This window comes from Phasianus colchicus, chromosome 5 (assembly GCF_987193195.1).
Source record: "Phasianus colchicus chromosome 5, bPhaCol1.hap1.1, whole genome shotgun sequence".
Taxonomy (NCBI): domain Eukaryota; kingdom Metazoa; phylum Chordata; class Aves; order Galliformes; family Phasianidae; genus Phasianus; species Phasianus colchicus.
The window spans coordinates 26,574,960-26,600,944 of record NC_143440.1 but is presented as its reverse complement, the minus strand read 5'-3'; the positions used below and the strand labels follow the sequence as shown (position 1 = coordinate 26,600,944).

The 25,985-nt window shown below is 39.4% G+C and overlaps 1 protein-coding gene across 2 annotated transcripts; it reads left to right on the top strand.

Annotated features, from left to right (window-relative positions):
* The first annotated feature begins 1,828 nt into the window (after positions 1 to 1,828).
* Positions 1,829 to 24,292, top strand: LOC116229215 (cytosolic phospholipase A2 epsilon-like). 2 transcript variants are annotated; one of them, XM_090141016.1, is made up of 21 exons: positions 1,829 to 2,017; positions 6,228 to 6,311; positions 9,185 to 9,257; positions 9,695 to 9,831; positions 11,808 to 11,939; positions 14,396 to 14,436; positions 14,863 to 14,905; positions 15,622 to 15,685; positions 16,291 to 16,457; positions 16,603 to 16,692; positions 17,055 to 17,092; positions 18,267 to 18,402; positions 18,709 to 18,845; positions 18,973 to 19,195; positions 19,860 to 19,974; positions 20,099 to 20,236; positions 20,734 to 20,841; positions 21,594 to 21,785; positions 22,292 to 22,458; positions 22,595 to 22,775; positions 23,977 to 24,292. In XM_090141016.1, exons 1-21 carry the CDS (start codon positions 2,012 to 2,014, stop codon positions 24,213 to 24,215), a joined length of 2,511 nt encoding a protein of 836 aa, XP_089997142.1. In that variant the 5' UTR covers positions 1,829 to 2,011; the 3' UTR covers positions 24,216 to 24,292. The 2 variants fall into 2 exon arrangements, with proteins under 2 accessions (XP_089997142.1, XP_089997143.1); XM_090141017.1 differs by lacking the exon at positions 1,829 to 2,017 and adding an exon at positions 4,325 to 4,494.
* Positions 24,293 to 25,985: the final 1,693 nt, after the last annotated feature.

The following is a 25,985-nucleotide window of genomic DNA, read 5'->3' as shown; positions in this document are numbered from 1 at the left end:
CCCCACAGCAAAATTTCTAGAATTTTTTTTTTTTAGAACTGGTTTAAAAGTTTTTGGGCTTTGATTTGAACTGAGTGAATTAACATACTACTTATATGTGAATATCTTTGCCCTAGTCTTTTGCAACTCTTGGTTGTATTGCTAAGCTTACTTCCTGCTCTAAGGAATGTGATCATGTGTAGCCCCGTGCTGCTCCCTCCTTAGCCTGAAGATACAATTAAAGCACTGCTGTGAGGAGGCCAACTTCTTTTTGACATTCACTGATGCTTGGTGAATGTTTACAGAGACTGAACAGTGGATGTGAACACAGTGAGGTGGTGGGTGGTGTGTTTCAGCAGTGGCAACAGCAGCAATGAGTCCCCTCTGCCAATGCAGATTTTTTTATGAGCATGGTATGCGGGCTACTATTCATTGCTGATGAAAATGCGTGGCTAATGGTGCTGACTATGGTGAAAAATAGTGTTTTGTAGTTGAGAATGTGCTCTATCAAATAATGTTATTGCACTGTTTGTATTTCTACAAGTAGTAAAAACTACTAGTTGTAGTTTCAAAGGAAATAATTGGGAGGCATTACTTCTGGAGCAACCAGTGTACAACGAAAATCAAACATTGCCATTCATTTATAATCTCTTCAGCAGAGAAAAATAGTTGGAGGTAAGGAAAGTGCATTTCTTTGGAAATGAAATTTCCTGGTAGTGTACCTCATCTCCCCTGCTTTAGGTTCACAGGTGTGCAATCATGCCTGTGATTTTGACTATTGCACTGTCACAATTTTAGTTAAGCTCAGCAGTGCTGTTGCAGTGCGTCTGTTTCTGTTTTCTTGGTAAACTGATTGCTGGGTTGTTGATCACGGCATTCAAGTCAGCTCAGGTCTACTAAGAGTTTTATAGTGTCCTCCAAACTAGAAATTGTGGTGAGAATTCCAGAGAAACAATGATTAATGCCCACGTGCTTGCCTCATATAGTTTCATCCAAGGGTGTTGATGTAAATACCAGGCCAAGGTTTCCTTGAGGGCAAATGTAGAGCTGCAAAGCTTGACTAACTAGGTGTGATAACTTCCAGGAGAAGGAAAGCTGCTCAGAACATTATGGATGAAAATTCAGATCCTGTTCTTTTTCCTTTTTTTTTTTTTTTAGTTCTGCAATATAATTAGTAAGTAATTAAACTTTTACATGCAGCCTTCAACTTTAAAACAAGCAAAATCATAACCCCAATGGAAAAAAAATCTCAGTAAAAAGTTAATGATGGTCACTAACCCTGCCAAGCCTGACCAGTGAAAACACTTCCTGCTGTGTGACAAGTGGAAATTGAAGTAGGGCTTCTGTATTACTGCTGTGAGGTTAACCGGTCTCTGATAGGTTCTGCACCTTTGCAGTATATTTAATTCCATCTCCATTTTTTAAGGGATCCCACTGCATCTAAACCTAAATTCTAATGCAGCAGTTGTACTACTGTGACATTATGTCATTGTCAGCATATAAGAAGCATGTTTGAAGTTGATGGTATGGGGGTCTTTCTCCTTTTTAGCATCTACCATACAGACATTGACACTGCTTAGCAGTGGAGATCCACTGATGTTAAGGTTATTTCCCAACTCACCAGGGAAGTCTGTTCCTGCCAGTAAACTGGGGAAGCTGGAAATGGGAAGCTTGGCAGGGAAATAGCTTCAGAGTGGGTGAGACTGTATTTTACAAATGCTTCTTGAATGCTTTGTCTGCAGAAGTTAGCATATGTTTTGTAATGATGTGTTCTAGAAAATGACATCTGAATAGTTGCATTCATCACTCATTGTGAAACACAACATGCTTAAGCATGCTATATCTTTGAGTTACACCTTTGTCTCCACTGTGGATGCATTTCTGAAATCTGCATTGCTAAGCACGCGATGATTTAAGGAAAATATTACACCAGTGGTCTACTTGAAAATGTGTCAGTGCATTAGAACATCATGTCAGGAACAAACAGCGATTAAAAAATGAAAGAAGCATCCTCTGGTTGAACCAATGCCAGATGAAGGTAGGATCACCTCTGCGCTGGAATACATTGCCCAGAGAGGTTGTGGATGCCTCATCCCAGGAGGCATTCAAGGCCAGGCTGGATGTGGCTCTGGGCAGCCTGGTCAGGTGGTTGACAGCCCTGCCCGTGGATGGGGGGTTGAAACTATATGGTCTTTGACGTCCTTTTCAACCCAGGCCATTCAATCATTCTATGACTAAGCCTCTAAGGCAGGTGTTCTAAAAGGTTTTCTGGACACAAATTACTCCCTGAAAATTTGATGTTTATGAGTACCCCCCCCCCCCCCCCCCCGACAGTGGTCCCTGGGAAAATGTGGCATGCCTCCAGTCTTCTGAAATATTGGTGAATCCACCACTAAAACACCTTAACCAATCAACTTTGAGGTGGAACTGTAGGATTTACTACTCTTTTTCTTTATTTTTCAACCAGATACCATAAAATTGCTCAGATTGTTGTATAGCTGAATCAGTGGGATTTCTGAGGCCCTACATGAACGCCTTTTTGTTTCTGTCCTGGTGTTGCTCTCTCCCTGCAATCAGCCCTTAGGTGGCACTCTGTCACTGGAGTGTGCAGCACCTGTATCTACACCTGAGCCCTCCCAACACTAATGCCAAGATCCTGCTTTCTAATATGATTCCTTAGGAAGTTATGAATACACCAACACTAATTCCTTCCTTAAGTTCTTCTTTCCTGGAACTTACTCCTCTGTGCTAAAAGTCAAACTGCTCTTATCAAAGCCTATATTTTTCTCTGAGGAATTTTACTGTGATGGAGTAAAGGGCAGTGATGGAGGAGGCCATCCATGGCTTCTTGCATCTAGAGGGCTGAGATCTCCATGCCCCATACACAGTGAAGGTAGGTACAGACCAACTCTCAGTACTGTGCTGGTGACTGTCTTCTCAGTTTAAGCAAATATCCGTGGCTCTGCCTGGAAAGGAGCTAGAACCATAGGGGCTCTGATGAAGGAAAGCTGTGTTTTGAATATGTGACTAAAATGGCATTGATAACATGCTGATGTTTTGGCTATTACTGAACAGTGTGTGCGTGGGTTTTTTTTCCCCTTTTTGTCATTCTGCTCATTCCTGGGGTCCTGGCTAGGGGGATGGAAGAATCTGTGAGGTGACACAGCTAGCCCAGGCCTTTCAAAGGAGTAATCCATGCCGTATGACATCATGCTCAGCAATAAAACTTGAGGTAGAGGAAGAAGGCAGAGGGGTGACTACCACAGTAGCTGTTGCTCTGAGATTAGGGAGGCATCGGTCTGCTTATAGGAAATAGTGATTACTTTTACGTTACTGTTTTTTTCCTTCACTTAATAAACTTATTTCAGTCCTTGGATTTTCTCACTCTAGCTCTTCATGTTCACTCTCCTGCCCCACTGGATGGTGGAGGAAGAATGAGCGGCTGTGTAGATGCTTAGCTGCTGGCTGGGATCAACCCACCACAGTTCATTATAGCTATGTCACTGTATCTCTTTACTGCATTTTTGTTGTTGTTAATTAGAGGAAAGCAGCAAATCCATAGATTCTAGACTAGGCTTTGCACTATGCTTAATTTTCTCTGGGATTTATCTATAGCAGCCTAAAAGTCCCAAGCCTTTTTTATCTACTCAAAAACCTACAACACATACTTTACATCCATGGTGGAATTCAAGTGTCAGACTTGTCTGAGTGTTGCTGCAAGATTTATCATCTTGCTGACAGGGTCAGGTGACAGAAAATTCCAACCAGTCTTTGATTCATGCACAGGTAAGTGTCCAAGTAAAATATTTGAGTAGCTCATTGTTGGGTGGGCTTTTACAGTGCTTCATGGCTGCTGCTGTCTGCTAGCAGACCTCATTTATCCCACTCTGTTGAGATGTTTTTTGGAGTAGGAAGAGGGAGGAAAGCAAGTTTCTAGCTGCTGGTGACTAATGCATCGAGGTGATATAGTATGATAATTGTAGGCACTGAAGTGAGCTGGGCATTTCCAAAGAGTGCTTCAGCTCTTAGGCACCACCAGAGTATGTGTTAGCTTGTTTCTTTCCAATGACAATGGTGATTCAGCTGCAATAATAAGCTTAATCAGTACTTACCTCAGTCCTGCTGTTGCATATCAAAAGCCTGCAGCTGTAATCAAGTAATAAAAGTGAGCATCACAAAAGAACATGCTCCGAAGTTGTTGTGGGATCTTTTCTTCTTCTGTCTTAGAAGTGCAATAACTCCCGTCACTCTGAGGCTGTTAGTCCCTGTGCCTATTTGTGCACTTGATCTTAGATCCCTGGTGAAGGATCACACTGCATTCTATGTATTACAGATAAATGGATGGTGCTTTCTGATCTCAGATGTGTGTCTGAGCTGAAGATCTTGGGAGCTGAGAGGCAGCGTTCCCTCTGTGCTGAGCACGGTGACTCGAGGAGTGCAGTCTGAGGGAGGTGCTCCTGAGCACTTCAGTCCTCAGGAGATTTCTCATACAAAAAACTTCATACCGTCACTGTGGTACGTCTGCTTTTGTAGGTAGAGCCCTTTGTTTGCTCTTCTTTCTTATGATGCGCCATCCACGAATGGTCTGAATGTGGAAATTGCAGTAAGGATGGAAGGTGAGCAGGGAACACAGCATGCTGTTTAAACGAATGGCTGACTTTTGATCCTGAAGAGCTGGAGAGAATACATTGCCACCAAAATGAGCCATAAAATGATTTCAGAGTCTGAACCAAGAGATCTGAACCAAGAGATGCATTGGCTGTTGAGTTCAACCTCATGTAACAGCATGAGCTGAATCTTTGTCTTCAAATCACTGAGCATTATTTCAGAAGTATGATCATACAACCCAAGTGTATACCCATACAATCCAAGATATGTTGCAACAGGACTGTCCCACAAAATAATATTAAAAAATAGACCTGCAACCAAAGAAAGAAAAAAACAAAACCAAACTCAGCTGTAGCTAAGAACCCATCACACTTTGCATAAACGTCGCTATACTCTGAAGTAGAAAGGTGTGTGTGTGCAGTGCCAGTCTATGAAAAAGAAGAATAAGAATGATGGTTTTTTTTGATTCCTTATATAAGGCAGCTCTTCTCCATAGTACTATAGGGATAGGACAGATTGACTTTCAGCCACTTCTAATGAAAGGATTTTATTATTCTGTGAGTTCGCTGCTTCTATCTGGCTTAAGAAATTTGAGACCTAAAAATATTTCAACTGCAATTTTATTATTGAATAATATCTAGTGATTCAAAGAATACTTAATGCTTATTTTATGGATAGTGCTAGGTACATTTATTTGTTATTGTGTGTTGAGTGCTATTAAAATAATGTGAAGCTATTGTAGTATAGAGGTAAAATCAGGTTACAATTTATACACAAACATTTCAATATTTTGAAAAAACATCATACGTAGTTACTTGTGTTAAAGCTTAAATGTGTTGTTAACACAGTTTAATTGAAAGCAGTGCGTTCACCAAGGAATACATTTCAGTAACAGAAGTTTCTCCTGGTTCTGTTTACCCAGTGACATCTCTTATGTAACATAAATGAGGGGAGAAAAACTCTCCCCTCTATGCTCTCTCAAGCGTTCTCCGGTTGGTGAGTACCCCACCATATCCTCCTGTATGTGCTTATTCAAAACTCACAGTGATGAAGAGCTGTTTTATTTTGGGATTAGCCCGAGATAAATGTTTGACCTGTGTCCTTCTTTTCCCTAAATCACTACAACAGTAAAATCTTCATTTGGCAAAGAACAAGTGCATAATTTGTGCTGTTGAAATCAGTGGGGGGGGTGGAGCTCTGAGTCAGTTTATACAGCTCTGCTGCTCTGCTGGTTGGAGAATAGTGTGTTCCTTGAGCCAGCTGTCAGCTGGACCACCACACCTCTGCCTTTTATGAAGTAGAGGTACAATGGGATCCTCAGCCTACTCACCTCTGGTAAGAGGAAATCAGTAGTGGGATGGGATGATATGTTTTCGTAATTATGGGATATCATAATTGAGATGCCTGAAAAGCAAAGTGTTTGGTGAATTTTGGTCCTTAAGTGCCAAATATGTTTGTAGTGGGCAGAACTATTAGTCAGAGCAGCTGGTAGATGTCACTGGGCAGGTAGCACTGTATCTCATCTTGAGGAGGAGAGAAGGCCTCCTGCTATTGCTCTGGTGAATCTCTGTAGAAACTAAAAACTGGGGGTTGTTGGCTGGTGGGTTTCATCACGGTCCTTCTCATTTCTTCATCCCCAGGATCAGTTCATCCAAGCAAACCCACACAGGAAAATTGGGATCAGGAAGGGGAATCGTGGAAGACCTTGCAGCGCTGAAGATGAGGTATGGAGTAAATGACTGCATCTGGGTTCCAAGGAAGGGCTGCAGGGTACAAATAGCAGCTGTGACACTGAGAGAGAGTCTTCCATCAGCATCTATTGTTACTCATTGAGCTTGGCTGTTGTTATAAAAGGTGTTATGTTTTAGCGGTTAGTTAAGGGAATTTGTTTCTTCTGTGACTGTGCTCCCCTGGGTGGAGAACATCTGCAGTGACATGGGGGTTGGGAAGGTGAAGAAGATGAGGAACCTGTGGTTTAGATGCTGGGCAAGGAACTGGGAGAGCTGGATGTTAGTCTTGATTTTATGGTTACATCAGTATATGATGTTAATCATACCTCATAGCACCCAAAGATGTCTCCATATAATTTTTCCTTTGCTTTGTGGAGATGGATCAGCAATGTATTATTCAGTATCTGCTTCTGAAAATAATCTGGAACCTGAGTTTTTATGAAATTGAATTATTAAAAGCTGTTGGAATGTACTTGAACGTGGTATGTAACAAGTTATTCCATTTTTCTGAGCAATGGCTGGTTTAAATTATATTAAATGGAAAAAAATCATATATTATTTTCAGTATTAGAGTTTCCTGCATCTGCTCCCTTTCTGTAGCCACTGTAGAATTATGAAGCTATCTGCTTGCTAGATCTACAATTAGACCAAGTTGACCAGGCTCTGAGCACCCTGCTCTAGCTGTAGTGTCCCTGTGCATTGCAGGAGAGTAGAGCTAGATGGCCTCTAAGATCTCTTCCAACTCAAATGATTTTACAATCTGGGAAAGCAGTGAATTCCATACTGGCCAGCACTATGGAATAATACTGGCTTTTATGTTTGAATGTTTTCTTAGTCCTCCAACTGTCTCACAAATAAGCTTTCTCTAAAATATGGGCTCTGTATGCTTCTAAAGCTAAGGATTAAAAATTAATCATCTGTATTTAGGATGAAAATTTGTGCTTTCTGAAATTCTGATCACGTGCTCCTGTCACTTTTTCCATCTCCACTTTAGAAACGTTGCTGTCAAAATCTCTATTGAGGTTGATGGGTTTCTTCCAAACCAGCAGGTTTTGGTCAAATCACAGTTCTGAGAGAAAACCACTGAGTTGAGAATTTTCCACTGGGCTCTAAGTATCATCTAGGATGGTGATACAGTTTTTGAGATGGTTAATCTGCTCCTCACATATCAAAGTAAGAGATATACAAGGAGGTTCTAGGGAGACAACTTATTAGAAATCATGATACTAAAATGACTTAATTACTCCTTTCAATTTAATTAATGGAGTTACTGCTTCTATATTTTACTTCTGATGTTCTTCGGGATTATCTTGTTTATCCTGTAACCAAGTATAGGGTTGTTCGTAGCTGTGTTAGGGTGTGGAAGGGAGAAAACAATAAAGGCTTGGGTCACGCTGCCTTCAAAGGTGCTGCCATGTACTGCCCTATGATATGGGATATCAGTGTACTGTTATACCTCAGTGCTTCTCCATGGTGAATCAATCAGGTCAGCCTATTGTTTTTCAGTATGAATGTATTTGTATAGTAATTTATTATCTGGAAGTCCTAAGTAAGCCAGGGCATTGTAAATAACATTTATGTTTGTTTTTCTTCTGTATATTTATATGAAATTATAACTTCTATTCTTGCTCCTTTGTGTTTAATTGCTTAATCTGACACATAGTCCATTTTACATTATTTTTCCACTCCCGTCATATCAAGTCTATAATTCAGTTTGTATCTGCAGCCTTCCGCTATTTTAAATTGTTTATAGGTTTTGTCACTTACTCTTTCTTCAGTTCTGTTTTTCTTTCAGCTCTTAGTTTATCAGTTTATGCCATGGTAATGTGGTTTCATTTCAATCAGTGCAGACCCTATCTGTGGATGATGAGCTCTCTTTGTCAGTGTCACAAAGAGCCAAAAAACCCTGCAGCCTCTTCTGCCTTACAGCATATCACCTTTGCACTGAAACACAAAAGGCACTCTGTAGTGAGCTTGGATCTTCGTGTGAAATGAGAGTGCTTACACAAAGCCTCTGATTTCAGCCTTCCTTCTGCCAATGTACCTGGAAGAGCTCTGGAGTCCCATGCTGGGATGTCCACTTTTGGGATTTTTCTCTTCCTCTGTTATTTTTTATGTATTTTTTTGAGTTATGTAATTTGGTATAACCAAAGACATTGAAGTGTTATGAATCATGCAGCCAGATTGGCCAATAGCAATGATATCTTGAGTGGGACATTTTATAAAGGAGTGGATCTGTCCTGTTCCTCAGTGATGTTATGTGGCTGATGGGTGCAATCCCTGCCTGAGAAAGAAGGGAATCCCATAGCCCCCAGGCCGACAGGTTGGAAACTGCTGTGCTGCAATCTATTGGGCTCTGAAAGCTGAGAAGCAAACCCTATAATTTGGAGGTAGATGGATTATAATAGGGATAAATATGTAATGGCTTTTAGTGAAAACAATTTTGTATTTTCTTACTACTCCGTGTTAAAAGTTAACCTTTAAAACCGTTAATCTTAAAAACAAAACAAAACAAAACAACAACAACAACAACAACAACAACAACAAAAAGCCATGCAAACAAAAACCCCAGACAACAAATCCAAACAAAAAATAATACCTCCCTCACCCAACTCAAAACTTAACCTTATGCACAACTGGTGCGTGAACTGCAATCTAACATGTTATGCTGCCTATTCACGAGAACCAATTTCTGAGTGGAAATAATTACAGTGAAAACATATTCACTGCAGTAATACATGAGAATAGTGTATGATTACTAATTTTCTAAATGCCTTCCCCTTTGCTTTGCTATAGGATGGGTTGTGATAATTACGCCTGCGTCCTTTACTAACATGTTTTTTATTTTTTTATTTTTATTTTTGCAGCAAGAAATACCTCAGTTATTTTGGCTTACTGTAAAAATTATAGGTATGAGAAATCTCCGCAAAGCAGACCTGTGTAAGTACTTCTGATGACATGTTTGTATCTCACGCTGGAATTGCTGCCAGTCAGCTTGATGCTCCTGGGTAAAAAAGACCCCAGAGTTTTGTTCTTTATTTCTTGAAAAGTGAAATTTCAGGAGGTGAAGTAGGATGTGCACTTGATTGGAACTAGGCAAATATTTATAAGTCAAAAAATTTAGAAGAGTCAGCATATTTCTGTTCAAACTGTATTTTGATGTTTGTTACCATACAGTATTAGTAGTATGAAGTAGACTTTTTTTTTAACTTGAAATACATTTACGTAAAGAGCTATGAACTCAGAATGTTTACTTTTGGGTCTGGAGAAGTATTTAGAAAGTCTCAGATGTTGATTTTTTTTCCTACCTGGTTGGGCAAAAGAAACTAATGAAAGAAGTACTGCTGTGATAGTCACACAGCTTTCTGTTAACCCAGTGAGCCAAACTGACTGTTACGTGAGGCTGTGGCTGCCAACAGCTTCACACCAGGAAGCCCGGACAAGAACTGTATCCAACTGCAGGAACCCCGTCTGGAATGAAACTTTTCACTTCATGATACAAAGTGAAGTGAAGGTAAGACCCATATCTGTTCTCATGAGCCGAAATTTTCTACAAGGGATGTTTTTACCTTCTGTGTGTCTCTGGTAGCAGGTGGACACTGCAGGAATATATAAGAGGATGTTGTATTGATGTTAGAGACCTCAGCCACCAAGTTCCTGACTCTCTGGAAACATTTATTTTCATTTTAGACACGGAGTAGCTGAAAGCTTCATATGTGCACTATTTTTCTACCTAAAACCTACCCAAAAACACTTCTGTATCTATTTGTGTTTTCATTTCTCCTATGAAGAAAGGTTGAGGGAACTGGGCTTGTTTAGCTTAGAGAAGAGAAGGCTCTTGGGGGGACTCATTCTAGAGCATATAAACAGGAGGGGGAATGGTTGTTTACAAGAGTGGATAGTGATAGGACAAGGGGAAAAGGTTTTAAACTGAGACAGGGGAGGTTTAGGTTAGATATTAAGAGTAAGTTTTTTCACTCAGAAGGTGGTGACACACTGGAACAGGTTGCCCAAAGAGGTTGTGGATGCCCCATCCCTGGAGGCATTCAAAGCCAGGCTGGATGTGGCTCTGGGCAGCCTGGTCTGGTGGTTGGTAATCCTTCACATGACAGGGGGGTTGAGACTAGATGATCTTTGATGTCCTTTTCAGCCCAAGCCATTCTATGATTGATTTCTTTAAAAACAGCTTATTGGCTGTGGTCCGATCTCACCATCAAACACGAGGTTATGAGCATTGGGCAGGGGACGGTCATGGATCTGCAGCCCTGTCCTGTCTGCTGTCCTGCACAGTCCTCTGATCTCTGTCCCATGTGAATTCTGTTTAGCCCCGCTCTCATTACACAGTCTGTCTGGCCTCTGCCCAGCCTCTTACCTCCCCCAGGGAGGGCTGGAAGGGCCACAGCAAGGGCTGGAAGAGACTTCTGGGGATCATCTAGTCCAGCCTTTTCCTGCCGAAGTAGGTTCCTTACAAGAGGCTGCACAGGAAAGCAACCTACTGTGGTCTCACCCAGTGCAGTCCTCAGCTACGTGTCACCAAAGCAAATTTTGGCTTTTATTCTTACAGTGTCCCCTCCTCCTTCTCATGCGCAACCCGATGGGTCCCCTTTTCCATGCTCCCTGTAGAAAACAGGGATCAGAATGTAACCAGGAGATGGGTCTTAGAGCCCACTTGCGAAATGTGAGAGCAAAACGGGTCCTGTCAAGAGGAACATACAAACAAGCCAGCAACTATTCTAACAGCACTTCCTATCATATGTCATGCTACCCTTAGAGAGTGGGACTAAAAAAAGTTTTTGCCTCTGTTGGACTGATCTGATCAAAGAATAGTGAATTACAGGTTTGAATTTATTAGTAGGCTTGAATAGGTAAGATAAATGTACTGAAGTCCTCCATCCTTCTTGGTTTCAGCTAACCTCAGAGAAATGTAAACGGCTGTTCAACAGCCTGTGGCTCTCTCCTCTCAGCACATGCAAAACAAAGATTAAATGAGAAGATTTTCCCTTTTGTTGGGACTTGAACTTGGCTATGCTGAGGAGTAGGGCGGTGAGCGAGAGATGCCAAAAGCATCAAAGAGAACAAGGGAGATTTGCAACGCATAGCAATTACTGTTTCCTAACTGTCAGCGAGCTTGCAGATTTTGGTATGAATTTGCTGCTGCCCTGATTGCTCTATCATCTTTCAAAGACCAGTCACCATCAATTGAATCAGAGGTCTAAAAAGTTTTCAAAGTCTTGGTAATGTTTTCTTATTAGCAACCCTGAAGTCTTTTTTTTTTTTTTTTTTAAGCTTAAACCAGTGCATTTTCAAAAGTCTAATGGGCTGCGAGAAATCAAACTTTACATTTAACATACAGGGTTATAATAGAATCATGCCCTCCCTGTGCTTTGAAGGAGTGTAACCCGGACAGTTGCAGGAGACTCTCACGCCTTCCTCTTGAGGTCTCTTATCCCAGAACAGTACATTTACATCACTCTCTGCCGCTCCCCTCAGAATGTGCTGGAGCTGACGGTCTGCGATGAGGACACCATCACACCTGATGATCAGCTTTTGACTATTTGCTTTGATGTAGCTAAAATTCAACCTGGAGAGAAGGTTCGCCTGAGTTTTGAGTTGAATCCAGAGGTGAGAAATAAAAAGATGAATGAAATCAAGTGGATAGTTGAAATAACAACCTTTGATAGAATTTACTCCTAAGATAGTGCCTATATTACAGTTATTTAATTGAATGTTTAATGATAGCACATAAAAACTATTTTAAAAGTACTATGTTAAAGCACAAAGTTAAACACTTGAGTTTTAGTAGAAGCCAGAAACAGTCGCTCCTGTGTCTCATTTACAATTACATGCAGAATGGCTTTTCCATGCTGAATTTTTTGATATTTGAAAACCGTTTCTTTCTTGCATCAGAAAGGAAGGCAACCGTTATAGCACGTATTTTGCAGGGGAAAAAAATGGAAGGTAAAAGATAACACTTGATTAAAAACTTTTCTGCAAATCTGCTTGATGTTTGTGGTGAAGTGAATCAGTCTCCTCTCCCGTATAGCTAGCAATAGGACTAGAGGGAATGGCCTTGAGTTGTGACAGGGGAGATTCATGTTGGATGGTAGGAAGAATTTCTTCTCTGAAAGGGTTGTCAGGAACTGGAACGGGCTGCCTAGGGAGGTGGTGAGTCACTGTCCATGGAGGTGTTCAAGAAACTTTTAGGTGTTGTAATGAGGAACGTGTTTTAGTACTAAGGAATGTGTTTTAGTATGGAAATACTGGTGGTCTTTTCCAGCCTTCGTGACTTTATGACTCTAAGCTTTGAGTTGGCTCTGAGGTGTGTGCAGTAGTAGCTTTGCCCAATGGCTTAGCAAACGGCATTTAGGGAGATAGGACCCAGTGAGCTGTGTCTCAGGAATGCTGTGACCAAGCTGTACTTATTTGAACCACGCAAGTACCCTTGAGGCATCACAGACTGTGGTCTAAGCATTGGCTTTTAGAGCACTTAGGATTTTTGTTTTTTTTTTTAATCGCATAGTAATGAAACATGCCTATCTAATAGTAGGTAGCACTGCCACCTCTGTCCATTATGATTTATTTCATTTACCAAAGCTATCTCAAGTGGAGGGCTGAGGGCAGATGGGTAATGTCAGAACAAAGGGCTTCTTCCTGCTGCACCTCTTGCTCATGGTGCAGTTCAACAAGTCTTTCCATTGCTGGGCTCCAGGTTTCACACCCGCAAAAACGTGACTGAGATTTAATAGAAATACAATTTGTGTGTATGCTTACAGCACTGTAAAAAGAATGGAAACATAAGACAGGCACAATTAGGCACACGTTGTAACAAAGGCTCTCCTGAATGTTGTTTCTGCTGTTTTTTGGACAAGGTTGGAAAAGACCGTCCACAAGCTTGAATTGCACAGTCTGGTCACAATCCAACATTTGATGAAGTCTGTCTTTCATTTGCAAAACAAGACTGCTTCCTAAAACTACCTCTCAGCCTTCTGTTGCAACCACTTTGTTTCTTACAAGTTGGAAGATTTGGGAGATACAAGTAAAAACAACATACTGCTGAGTTACATGCTACAGATCCAAGTCACCTGATGTTTCTCACTTACTGAAAGGAAGTTGTAAATTAAAAAAAAAACAAACCCTCATATTTACCTTCACTATAGATGTGGTTTTACTTTGGCAGCTGCATTGCTAGAGTTGACATAGTTTTCAGTCTCTTCGCAAAATTAAAATAGGCTGTGCAGCCAGACAGAGAGGATGTTTGGTACTAAATGTTAGCTCTTCTGAACGTGAATGTGAAATTTTGCCACATGGATATTGTCAGAAAGAGATTTGTCTTCTACTAATTGGTATTTTTTCTCCCTGAGAGTGATGCTGAAGATACTTGATACGTGTTTCTTGGGTGATGTTTCTTGGATTGGCTGTCCCTCCATATACGTGGGTGACTGATCCAGCAAATTGCCTCAGTTAAGGACTACTGTTACTCAGCCCCTCTCGGATGTTGACACAATACTTTTCTTCTCTAATTGTTCCCTGCTTTCACATTATTTCCCCTGTTTCTACTTGATTTGGCCCTCATGAACTCTCTCCCTCACCCCACTTCACAGCCTCAGCCTTCCTATCCTAGCAATTTTCATGTTCTATGTCAGACTTTTCACTTTTAAGTTTAGTCATGCTCTGCAAATTCTTTTGTTTTAATGCAGATATGATCACCGCTTACTTCGATTTATTGTCAGATATGTTCTACATCATTCACTTGTTATCCCTCCTTTTGTCTGCACTATCTGCCTTGTGTCTCATAGCACTAATAATGAACAGCAGCGCCATTACCCTCTACTTCATAACACTTAAATCACTCTTCTGCTTGAGAAGACAGCTAGTTTGCAAGCACTAGAATGGTGGAGAGACATGAAACAAGAGTGGCAATAGAAGGCTCCACCCACTTACTTTATGACACAAAAGTGATAAGAATAGCAAATACTGTGGGAGAGGATTATGCAAAAGCACTGTAGCTCAATCAAAATGAAATTAAAAAGCTTATTTTGTTCATTTTCCTTTAAAAGAAAAATAACTCTTGTTTTCAGAATCAGGAAGAACTGGAAGTGGAATTTCTACTGGATAACATGTGAGTAAAGTCTGAATGTTACAAAATTTGTTATTGGAATATTGATGTCTCAGAGTGATAATGCAGTATTTGGGAAGTGGCTCCCTGTACCTATGCTATGACATCCCATCTTGTCCTCTTCCCAGTGGTTCCCTTTCTGTCCTGAATCTGGTGGAATTCCTCCTATAGTGACAGACATGGTAACTATTAACAGCTGAGGATGGGTGCTAATTTTGTAACACAGTTTTAGGAAAGATGATGCTGACTGGAGAGGTAAGAAAGATAGACAGAAAGTCACTCAGAGCCATGGGACTGTGACAGCAGCTGGTGGCACTTGGCACCTAGAACTGTGCTCAGAGTCATTAAAAATTAAGCAAACTGTTTGCATCTGAAAGATTATTACACACATACCTACTGTCAAATAAACCTTTTTCTTTTTCTTTTCAGTCCAGGTGTATCTGAAAAAATAGTCACTAATGGTGTGCTAGTGGTAAGCATTTTATTTTTTTTAGTTATTCCTAAGTAGAGCAGAACTGAAGGTTTGGGTTGGAAGAGCCATGCCTCTAGGCATAGCATTTATCGTCTTTCAAATAAGACACAAGTAAGGCTGTGGAACTTTGAACTTGGTCATGTTTGTAGTGCATTCTGTGTTGGGAGAGAGATGGATCACTCCACCAGTGAGATGCTCGCTGATGAAATAGCAACAAACATAATGAGAAGTGAGTGAATCCAGTGCCAGTGCAGAATTTGTTACTGGATGCCAATCTTGGAGCTGGATGCTCTTCTCACACCAGTTCCAAAGTACTGTATGATGTCTTTGTGCTGCCACTTTGTCCTGTGCTGCACCCTTGGGAAGTTGCAGCTTCAACCCAGACATAGTAAAGTACAAGCCCATTTGATCAATTGTTCTGCGGAGCTCATAGGCATCCTGCCACTCGTTCTTTTGTAGGGGAAAGTTAAAGCATGGTCTAGATGGTTGAAAAATTCCCTGTGTTAATTGTTGGAGATTTAATGATATTTAATGTTTTTTATGGAACAGATCTTCAACTTTATTCACAGTAGAATTGCTTCCATGGTATATACAAACCATCTGCTTATTCACAGGACATCATTGCCAAGCATGGTGTAGCCATGGGACCCACAGATCCTCAGTGAGGATCATGGGCTGTTTCTGTGACCAGTGATTTTATTGCTTGTCTCTTCCAGTCTCGAGAAGTTTCCTGTGTGGAAGTGCAAGTGGATGACACAAAGATGAGGAGTCCTTACACAAGTGAGGTTATTGATTTAAATGGTCTGTCAATACTTTTTGTGTCATGAAAGGTGTCAGACAAATATAGAGCATACTTGATGGCTTTCAGTCTCTTCTATTTGCATCTGTCCCAGTAGGGGATTGAGGTTTATTCTGAATTATCCACTTTTAGTGGTGAGAATCCTCTGCAGGTTGCATACTGCATAGCTTCAGGGAAACTGGAGGTGGCTGAGAAAAACTGAGGAACACATCTGTAATATGATGGTACAGAAAAATCTGTGATGAGGTCAGAAAGAAAACGGAGACACGACCAATGGGAGTGAAAAGACTGGTGGTGGGAACTCAGGAGATGTGAAGACTACCAGTGGCATCAACTGGTCTAACATGAGCTGTCTCCTGCACAGCAGGGAGAAGCTGCAATACTACATTGACCTTCTGGCGCTTATTCAGTTTGGCCCTTGTTTATGCTAACTGGGTGCTGAGGGGAGTGTTGTGTGAAGGGAAGCTGACTACAATAGGACTGGAATGTTACTCAAGTTGCTTTTATTTGTGTTTTTTTTTTTTTTTTTTTTTTTTTTAGGGACAGATGTAGTTATCATTATTCTGTACTTTCTACTTGTTCACAGGGAGAGATTTCACCTTTGCAATGAAGGGATCCTACGAAGAAACTCAGAACATTTCCATGGGTCCTTCCTGCAGCCAGAGAGGCAGTGATTCTACTATGTTCCACTATGTCAAGTACAGCCAACCCAACCTGGATATGATGTTGCCAAAGGAATGTTTATACTGTGGTGTATGTTTTTGTTAATGGACAGTGATAACAGCTAAAGTAACTTTAGGAGAAGCATGTTGAATTAACCCTTTTCTGGTAGATTTATACTTATAAAGGGAAAATTATTTACAAACCATAACACTTTTTCCCTTCTGTTTTAATTCAGCATGATGCAAAGAGGAGGGAAGATATAAATGGTCCTCTATCTGTGCCTCTGAATTCTCTGGACCTGGAAAAGAAAATGACAGTAGTGAGAGTGAGTAACCTCTGACAGTATTTGGAATTATTTCAACAATGGGTAAGCTGTGCGTATATGATACTGGGTCCATTATTAATTTTGTTATTGAAAAAGTATTAGCTTAGTATATATAAATGCACTGCTCTGCATACACTTGAAAGTATAACTGGTATTTAAGGAAAAATGAACACTGCTTCAGGTATATTTTAAAAGCAGGATCTAGCAATGTTTGTGTGCAGAAGGCCTGAGACATAGATTAATGATTTATTACTAGATATATCTGAATAACTGTTATTGCTGTAAAAAAAAAAAAAAAAAAAATTGCCATTGCAAATGTTCAGTTGTTTAAAATGTGTGCTGTTATCATTCTTCGTTCTCAGGGTGCATCTTATGAAGTGTCTGTGAAGGAAGAAGATGGGTAAATCTTACTTCTTCTGAATGATTACTTAGGCCAATCTTTTCATAGTGTGTTCTTTAGATGAAGGGAAGCTACAGTTTAGCTCATTATTTCAAAATCAGAAATAAAAATTGTAATAGATTAAAAAAGACTGAAATATAGGGAAGGGTTAATCATGTATGTTTTTAATTGGTTGGTAAGAGTGCAGGATAGAAGAAATGGTGCACAGTCATGGAGTATAAGAAGTCACAATATTTTTCCTAATCTTTTTCCTTGCTAATGTTGATGCTTAAGAATGACTTGGTTTTGTAATCTTTATAATACATACACATTTATATGTAACACGTTTCCACATGTTTCTAGCATCATTATGCATTTACCATCCTGCATTAAAACAAGGGGACGGCAAGTAATTAACTTACAGACTGACTCACAGAGGTATTTCTAAGGGCAACATTACCCCCTCCTGATGAGTTTGCTACACTGCAAGCAGACTGAGATGATAAGTTGGAGCTTTTACTGAATAGTGATTGAAAGTCACAGAAAGGACAAAATAACCTCTTTGGGAAGAAAAAAAAAAAAAGCAACAAAAAACCAAGCAAAATAACAAAACCCAACATCAAACAGTCCCAAAACTGAAAGAGTTGACTTGTGAAAATAAATGTTATGGAATTAATGATTCACATGATATTCATAATTATGATATAAAGAGAAACATTTAAGAGACTTCTTCCAACTCAAAGATTTACAACTCATGTTATCAGCAGAGAAGAGCCTAAAGCAGAATTAGAGTCAGATTAGAGTTGCTTTTTTCCTGAAGTGTTGAGTTTTGGCAACTGCTGGGCCTGCGCTGCTATTCAGGAAACATGTACATAGGAAATGACCATGAAGAAATGTCCAGATTTGAGGGCTCAATGTGAAATAGCTTAAGTTCAGATACATTCCTTCCATTTTGTCAGCATGGAATTTGATTCATTTAGTTTCCTCATAATTGCATGAAATCTCTGAAGTAAGGCAGAAATATAAGGCTTGTGCTATCCTTCATTTGTTTGCATATGGTGGTCATCATGTGCATGGAAATAGTTTTTCTTTAAACTGGACTCTTTTTGGTGCTGATTTTTGCCTAACTTCTCAAGCAGTAGCTCTAGAAATGACTTACATTTAATGTCGTCTTTGCTCTCATCTTGTGCAATAGTAGCAAGAACTTAGATTTGCGTTTGGGGTTCGAGCTATGTGCAGAGGAAAAAGATTTCATCTGTAAAAGGAAGAAGGTTGTTGCTGCTGCTCTAAAAAATGTTCTTCAGCTCGACGAAGACCTGCAGGAAGATGAGGTGTGTGGAACAACAGCTTGGGAACCTGAATTATTCTGCCCCCTTTGAATGAGGAGAATGTGATATACTTGCATGCCTATCTATATAACTCCTCCACATCTTTTAGACTAAAGTGTATAAACCAGTGAGCACCTATATCCAAAAATTTTTGGTGCTCCTAGAACACTCATCCCTTGATGCTGTGTGTAGGAGAACATTTGTTAACCAAGTCTTAAGTGCTCACAGACTTAAATAGCGAGTAGAACACTCTCTAGTGAGTAGATCACTTCTCTAATGAATGACCCCATGCCTTTGTGTGCTAAGCAGGTGCCAGTGGTGGCAGTCATGACTACAGCGGGGGGAGTGCGGTCCATGACGTCAATGTTTGGCAGTCTTCTAGCTCTACAGGAGTTAGGTGTTTTGGACTGCATCTCATACATCAGTGGTTTATCTGCCACAACATGGTAAGAACTGGGCTTCTCTTTGTTGTTCATGTTAGCAGAGTGATAACTAGAAACAAAATGCATGTGTGTAACATGAGCTGGTGAATTTTCAGATACCAGTGCTGAATCTCAGTATTCTTTTTACCAGGACCATGGCGAAATTATATGAAGATGCAAATTGGTCACAGAAGGATCTCAGAGGTCCAATTGATGATATCCGGAAATATGTGATCAAGAGCAAATTGCACTGTTTCTCTACAGATCATCTGAAATACTATGAGAAAGAGTTGTGTGAAAGAAAGCTAGAGGGGCACAAGCTCTCTTTCACAGATTTATGGGGACTCTTCATTGACTCTATGCTACACAATGAGGTATTATATATCCATCCCTTTTTCCAGAGGATTTCTAATTTTTCATATCTAAAACTTTGGAACCAGTTATGCCTGAAAAGGAAAGGGTCTCAAAAACTGAGGTCACTTTCTTTTGATTTTTAGAAGAAAAACATGATCAGCCTAGAATGTAAGCATGCGGGGGAAATGTCTGGCATGTAAAAAAGTCAAGGTGGTCATGAAACTGATTTGCATCCTTTAACTTCAGATCAAATAACCATTCTAGTAATGTGTAGAGGACAGGTGACTCTGACAGAACAAAATTCAGGAATAGCTATACCAACAAACAATAAAGCAGTATTCAATGGCTCTTGGTTGACTTTTATCTTAAGCATCTCCAACTAAATAGCTTTATGTTTCCTTAAATCAAGTCACAAGCTAGTGAATATAGAAAGAAATTTCCCATATTTCCCCTCCAACCCCCCTTTCAAAACAAAACCTCAGAAGCATCAGTGGTAACACTTTGGCAAGGTTTTGGAGCGTTCTAGACAGATCAACATGAATGCATTCAAGTAGTCAAACAACAGAAGTATATGGAGCAAAATCTGCTGATATTTAATAGGTGTTTTATTGATAGTCCATATTTCGAAACCATGTAAGTACATCATGTTCATCTTTTTCAATTATTTCTGTTCTTAATAAACAGGAAAATACTCATAAACTCTCTGATCAGCAACTGGCAGTGAATCAAGGGCAGAATCCACTGCCCATTTACCTGTCTCTCAATGTCAGGGATAAATTTAGCACTCTGGATTTTAAAGGTAATGATTATTATATGCATTTTTTATAGATCTAAGGAGCTTATTTTTAAGTCCAGATAAACTCCAAAAGCTTTTACTGCAAGTCCAAGCTAATAAATCTTTTAAATAATTCCTTTCTTTGCAGAGTGGGTGGAGTTCACGCCATATGAGGTGGGTGCCCTGAAATATGGGGCCTTTGTTCGCTCAGAGGATTTTGGTAGTGAGTTTTTCATGGGCCACCTGATGAAGAAGATCCCAGAATCCCGGATCTGCTTCTTGGAAGGTGATTTACCATCTTGAAAAAAATGTTAACTTTACAAAAATATAGTTGTCTGCAGGGAATAATTAGCATTTAATAATTATTGGTCTGCAATTGGAGCAGATGCTAGTACCAGATCGTGTATTTAAACTTCAAGCAAACCAGACAAAAGTAACAAAAGAAGAACCAAACTTCTAAGATTGAATACAATTAATTTGCTCTTGTATTATTAGGTTAGAACAAACCAGAACGTGATGGAACAAAACAGAACTGATCATCTGAAGTATATAAAAGTCAGATTGTGGTTTTAAAAGTAACATGAGTTTTGAAAGTAGTCTAATAATCCACATAATACCATTATGACATTTTGTAGTTATATGTCAATTCATAATATTTTGTAAGTGAAACAGTGCTCATCTAAGCTGCCACAAAATTTGAATCCAAGTAGATCTCCACAACTTTGCTGTAAATGTTCAAAATAATATTAACTATGACTTTTTATTTTTCTGTAAACTTTCAAGGCACATGGAGTAATATATTTTCCCAGAGTTTTATGGATGTTGTCTACCTCTCGGGTCATTCAGAGGACTTCTGGCACAGATGGACCCGAGGCACTGAGCATGACATTGGTTAGTTATCTGGATTACTTTTTACTTGCATTTGCATTGTCTTCACATCTCTCTGAAGTGTGAAGATTAATATTTTGAATGGGTTAAGGTTTATGGCCTATTTCTTATGGAACACCAAGCCTTTGTGAGAGAAGGAAAAGCAGGAAAGAAAATGTTGTGTTGGAAAACAGGATAAAACACTGGTCTGCTCGCTGTTCAGCATCCCTGATAAGTTCTGTTAGTTGTCAGAGGGCTACCACAAGCCCTTTGGGGAGGGAGAAGCCAGGCAGGGACCAAATTGATGCTATGGACCAGAAGACCCTGTAGGAAGACGTGTGTGCCCACTGTGCAGGACACAGTGGTGGCGTCCAGCACCTTGACTGGGGCTGCTATGTGGGTGCACCCTTGAGAGAAACTTCTCCATGTTCCAGCAGACAGTCTTCTCAGGTTGAGCTTACATTTTTCTGCATGCTCACTGAACTCTGACAGACTGCTGGGCACTGATTCTTCTATTGATTTATTTAAATCATAGTTGCGTGTTGCTGAAACAATCCTCTTCTGTCCACTCATTACTGATGATAATGAGAACTAATTGTTCTGCTTTGGGGGTTCACTGAGCTCAGAGAGATAATTATTACTTTTCATTGCCATTTGTTAAGGTACTCAGATAAATTCTTGATCTTAGACAATCAAAAATTCAGATTCATTCTTTGTTATTACTGGCATCATAAAGACTGATACAGACGTAGACCATCTTACCATTGTCTCTGCAGAGGAGCACCCTGCTCTGCCCACAAGACCTCATGAGCAGACAACTCGCTTATCCCTTCCCAAGGGTTACCTTTCCAATGCTCTTCGAGAAATGATGACAGGACGGCCAGCGGTTTCATACTATCATAATTTCATCAAAGGCTTACAGCTACATAACAAATATTTAGAGAATGAAAGCTTCTGCATGTGGAAAGGTAAAGGCATCTGTTTTTTAGGTGCATATTTGAAGGTCATTTGAGAGCTGATAACTGACGAGGACAAATATTTGATAAAATATAGCATAAAGGCTGATAAATACTGTTATAACCAGTTAAGTAAGTGCACAGACTGGGAAGCTCTTGGTGGAATTAGTTTGCTGAGCCCCAGGTTATTTAATTCTAGTCTCATTTCTGCCTTGGAGAAGCCACACCAGGGCTTGCTTCGATTCCTAGGAAAGAATCACTAGAAACTATCACTGAAGCTGAACTAAGTAGCCATGCATTTACACCAGTTGAAAGAACAGTCTAGTATATCTTTTTGAATGAAGTTGAATCTCAGAACTTTTCCCTTTCACTGATCTCAAGCCTGATCCATAGAGGCTAAAATGATGTCAAAGCCTAAGATAAGCATAATCTCTGTCCTTTCTTTGTTTTGCTGATTTAGAAAGAAATGGGCTTGCTCCTTCCATAATTAATTGCTAGTGAAAGTTTTTGACTTTCAGATACAGTGCTTGATTCTTCTCCCAACCAACTGAATGCAATGGGTGACTACCTTAAGCTGGTAGATACAGCTTTCTTCATCAATACCAGCTGCCCACCGTTTTTGAGGCCAGAGAGGAAAGTGGATGTCATTTTGCATTTAAATTACAGCGGAGGATCACAGACTCTGGTGATGTTTTGAAACAGTGATTCTATATCTGTATGACTCCAGCAGATTAATTTCACATCTTTTTTTTTTTTTTTTTTTTTTTTTCCTTCAGAAAATGGTATTTTGATAAATTTTAATTTTCTCTTTGTTGATCCAGCCACTGGACCTATTCTCAGAGTACTGTTTAGAACAAGGGATTCCATTCCCCTGCACAGAGCTGAGCCGTGAGGATCGGGAGCACCTGAAGGAGTGCTATGTGTTTGAGGACAGCTTAGAGGCACCAATCTTGGTATATTTCCCACTTGTGTGTGATACCTTCCAAAGATACAAGGCACCAAGTAAGTTTAAGCATTAATCAATAATTGATCTTGGTCTTGGATATGACATGGTGGTTCCTTTTTTATTTATTTTAATTTTTTAATCCAAATTATCCATTGAATTAATCACTTTTCTAAAACAAGAGGCTGGAATGTTCTCACTTGGCTCAGTCACCATATTTACAGTCCTACTGTGATGGCTATAATTTTGGTTAAATAATCAGACTGAACAGATGAGCTTCAGAATTAGTAGCATTAGCAACTGTACTTTGAGGCAAAATTCATTTGTTGCTATCCAACACTGGCTGCTTTCCTTTGATAGTCCAAGAACAGGAGGCAGCTAATACAGTCATATTCACTTATAGCTGACATTCTCTTAACGATATGATGATGATAACAAGATACTAATGGTGTGCACAGTTAACGTGATAAAAATCCTCTAATTATTTGGTTTAAATGAAAAAAAAATTGAAAATAGAAAGTATGGAAATCAATGAAGTAAAGGATTTTCCAGGGTAGCAAGCTAATCTGATATCTATTAGTTCTGAAAAGCTGCCAGGTTATTTTATTTTGTTCAGCAGTAGAATAGGTAGTGATTTATCTTTTTCACTAGAAAAATCAGTTGTCAAATTCACTTTCAGTTTGGTGATACTTTTGTGTGCATCATCTCTAATTTTATTGCTTCCAATTTAGTAGAAGAGTAAACTTTCCTCAAAATAATAAACAAAATTAATGAACTGACTTACTGGAGAAACCTCATTAACTTCGCCCTTCATTCTGTTGCATCTGTTTAGAGTGCAGTATATCTCAATTGCCTTAGGAAGATTCCCCTTCCAAGGGCACACTGGTGTCATTTTCCATCAGATAGGAGATAAGGAAGTGTCATCTTTGTGTACCCAATGGAAAAACTAAAAAGACAAAATTATGCATTTACAAAAGTGAAATATTCTCATGGGAAACTGTAATCTTAAGAGGAAGGTATTTTGCATGACAGAGTGGTTCTTCCAATTAGTTGTGGATCTGCTGCATTGAGACCTATCAGCAAAGTACTGGATTTTATTACTGCAGCAGAGGCAGTATACTTATGGCAATTAAATCTTTCTCCATTTTCCTGAAAGAATCCAGTTTCCTGGGGCTGTCACTCTGTATTTTGCATTGCCTGCTAGGAGTTTTGCATTGCAGTAGCCTTGCTATGCTGAACTTTACTATATGTTCATTGCAGATGTGGAGCGCAGTCCTGCAGACATGGAACAGGGAAGAGTAGATGTGTCCAATTTTTTTGCTCCCTATGGCACTGGACAGCTTACATATACTGAAGGGAATTTCAACAAGCTGTTGAACCTCTGCAACTACAACATCCTGAATAACAAACATTTGATTCTTCGGGCTTTGAAAACTGCAGTGGAACGAAAGAAGCGATTTAAAAATTGTTCACCACCTCAGTCATCTGAACTCTCTTAAAGTATATTCGGACAATTCCCATCTGGAGATATACAGATGTTTTGATAATGGACTAATAGATGTCCTGGCAACATGAATCTGTACAAAATGAACCTTCACGTTAAATTATTAAAAAAGAAAATCATGAGTTTTATTCAGTGCTGTATGGTAGGATTAATGCTGGTTTTGGCATTGGTAATAGGAAAATCATGGTTAGTTCGTAAGACTGTCCCTAGTGTTGCAGTGAATGAGAAGGCACTTATGGAGATAAAGGGAACTATGTTTCAACCTCACAAAAGTCTGTTCCAAATTTACATGCAGATCTTAGCAGTATGAGGTCTCTGATTCAGAAATCAAAGCGAAGATGAAACAAAGCCTTCCTTTGCTCAAAGAGCTCTGCTTGTGACAGAAGTAGACTAGACACTGAAAGATGCTTGCATATGGCAAACGATTACTGAAAATGGTAAAATGGAACTGCACATGATGTCCTCTATTTTCTCAGTAGCAATCTTTTAGGCAGAAGTTGAACCTTCAGTGAATTTATTATTCTAGCCATCACTGCATCGAGTCTGAATTTTTTGAGTGATTACTATTCCAGAGTGATTAACATACAATATATAGGATGATTTTTCTGATAATTCTATGATAAAAATCATCTGGCTGCATCCATTTTTGTTGGGCTTTTTTTCTGCACTGTTGCCTGCTAAGTGGGTTTTGAAGCTGAGGATTCAGAAGTTGAGTTTTGAATCCTACACTTCAATGGGCTTGGAAAATAGCTCAAAGACCTGGCCTTTGGCCATAATCTTATCTTCATTTATTAATCTTCCTATACGTGCACGATGGAGACAAAACTCATAATAGCAGTTCCATTGACTTCTACAACATTATAATAGTCAGCATGTAGCTGTTGCTACAGTTTTATTCCCATATATCCCAAATACACAAGGAAGTGTGTGTGTGAAGATTTTCATATGTTTTAGATAAATATCTGTTTAAAAAAAAAATGTTTATAGGTCATTTTAAGAACTTATTTTCTCTTGTGTTTAATAATATATGGTGTAATAGCTACCATTCAAATATAAAATAATAATGCATGAGCTAAAAATTAGTATTACAGAGGCACACATTGATGTATATAATTTTATTAAGTTCAGCAAACCCACTTCATCTAGTGATTTTATCTGGGTGGAAGTGCTTTTTGTTTGTGATATCAACAAACCAAATATAGAGGGAACAAAAACAACCACGAGCTTTGCAAATGATCTTTGAGGAAGAATAAAAGAAAAATGGCCACTTCAGCTGGAGGATTAAAAATAATAATAATAATAAAAAATATTGCAGGAAATTCTGCTCTTAAAGCCAAGATGACTGAGATGATAATGAGAGGTTTACAAGTCCAAATTACTGGTACTTGCAAATACCAAAGTATTCAGTAATAGGGAGTGCAGTGCTTTGCCAATGCTGCATTTCATATCTAAATTCTTATCAGTTTTTCTCCACTTTGCCATCATCTCATTCATTACACTGATGTGGGTTTCACAAAAAGGAGGAAGTACATCCATCTGTATGCCAGCAGCGTGGTATGCTGCCAATAAGTTGACACTGCTCTGGGAAAATGGTAACTGGTATCACTATCTCATGTGCCATGCTTGGAAAGTAATCACCCAATGATAACACCATACTTGGTTCCTTCTAAGCAAGTTCTATTTTCTATGCATCAGTTCACATTCATTAGTAGTTACAAGCAGCAAAATTTGAAAGGAGATGAGTTAAGCCAGAAGCTTCCTTTCA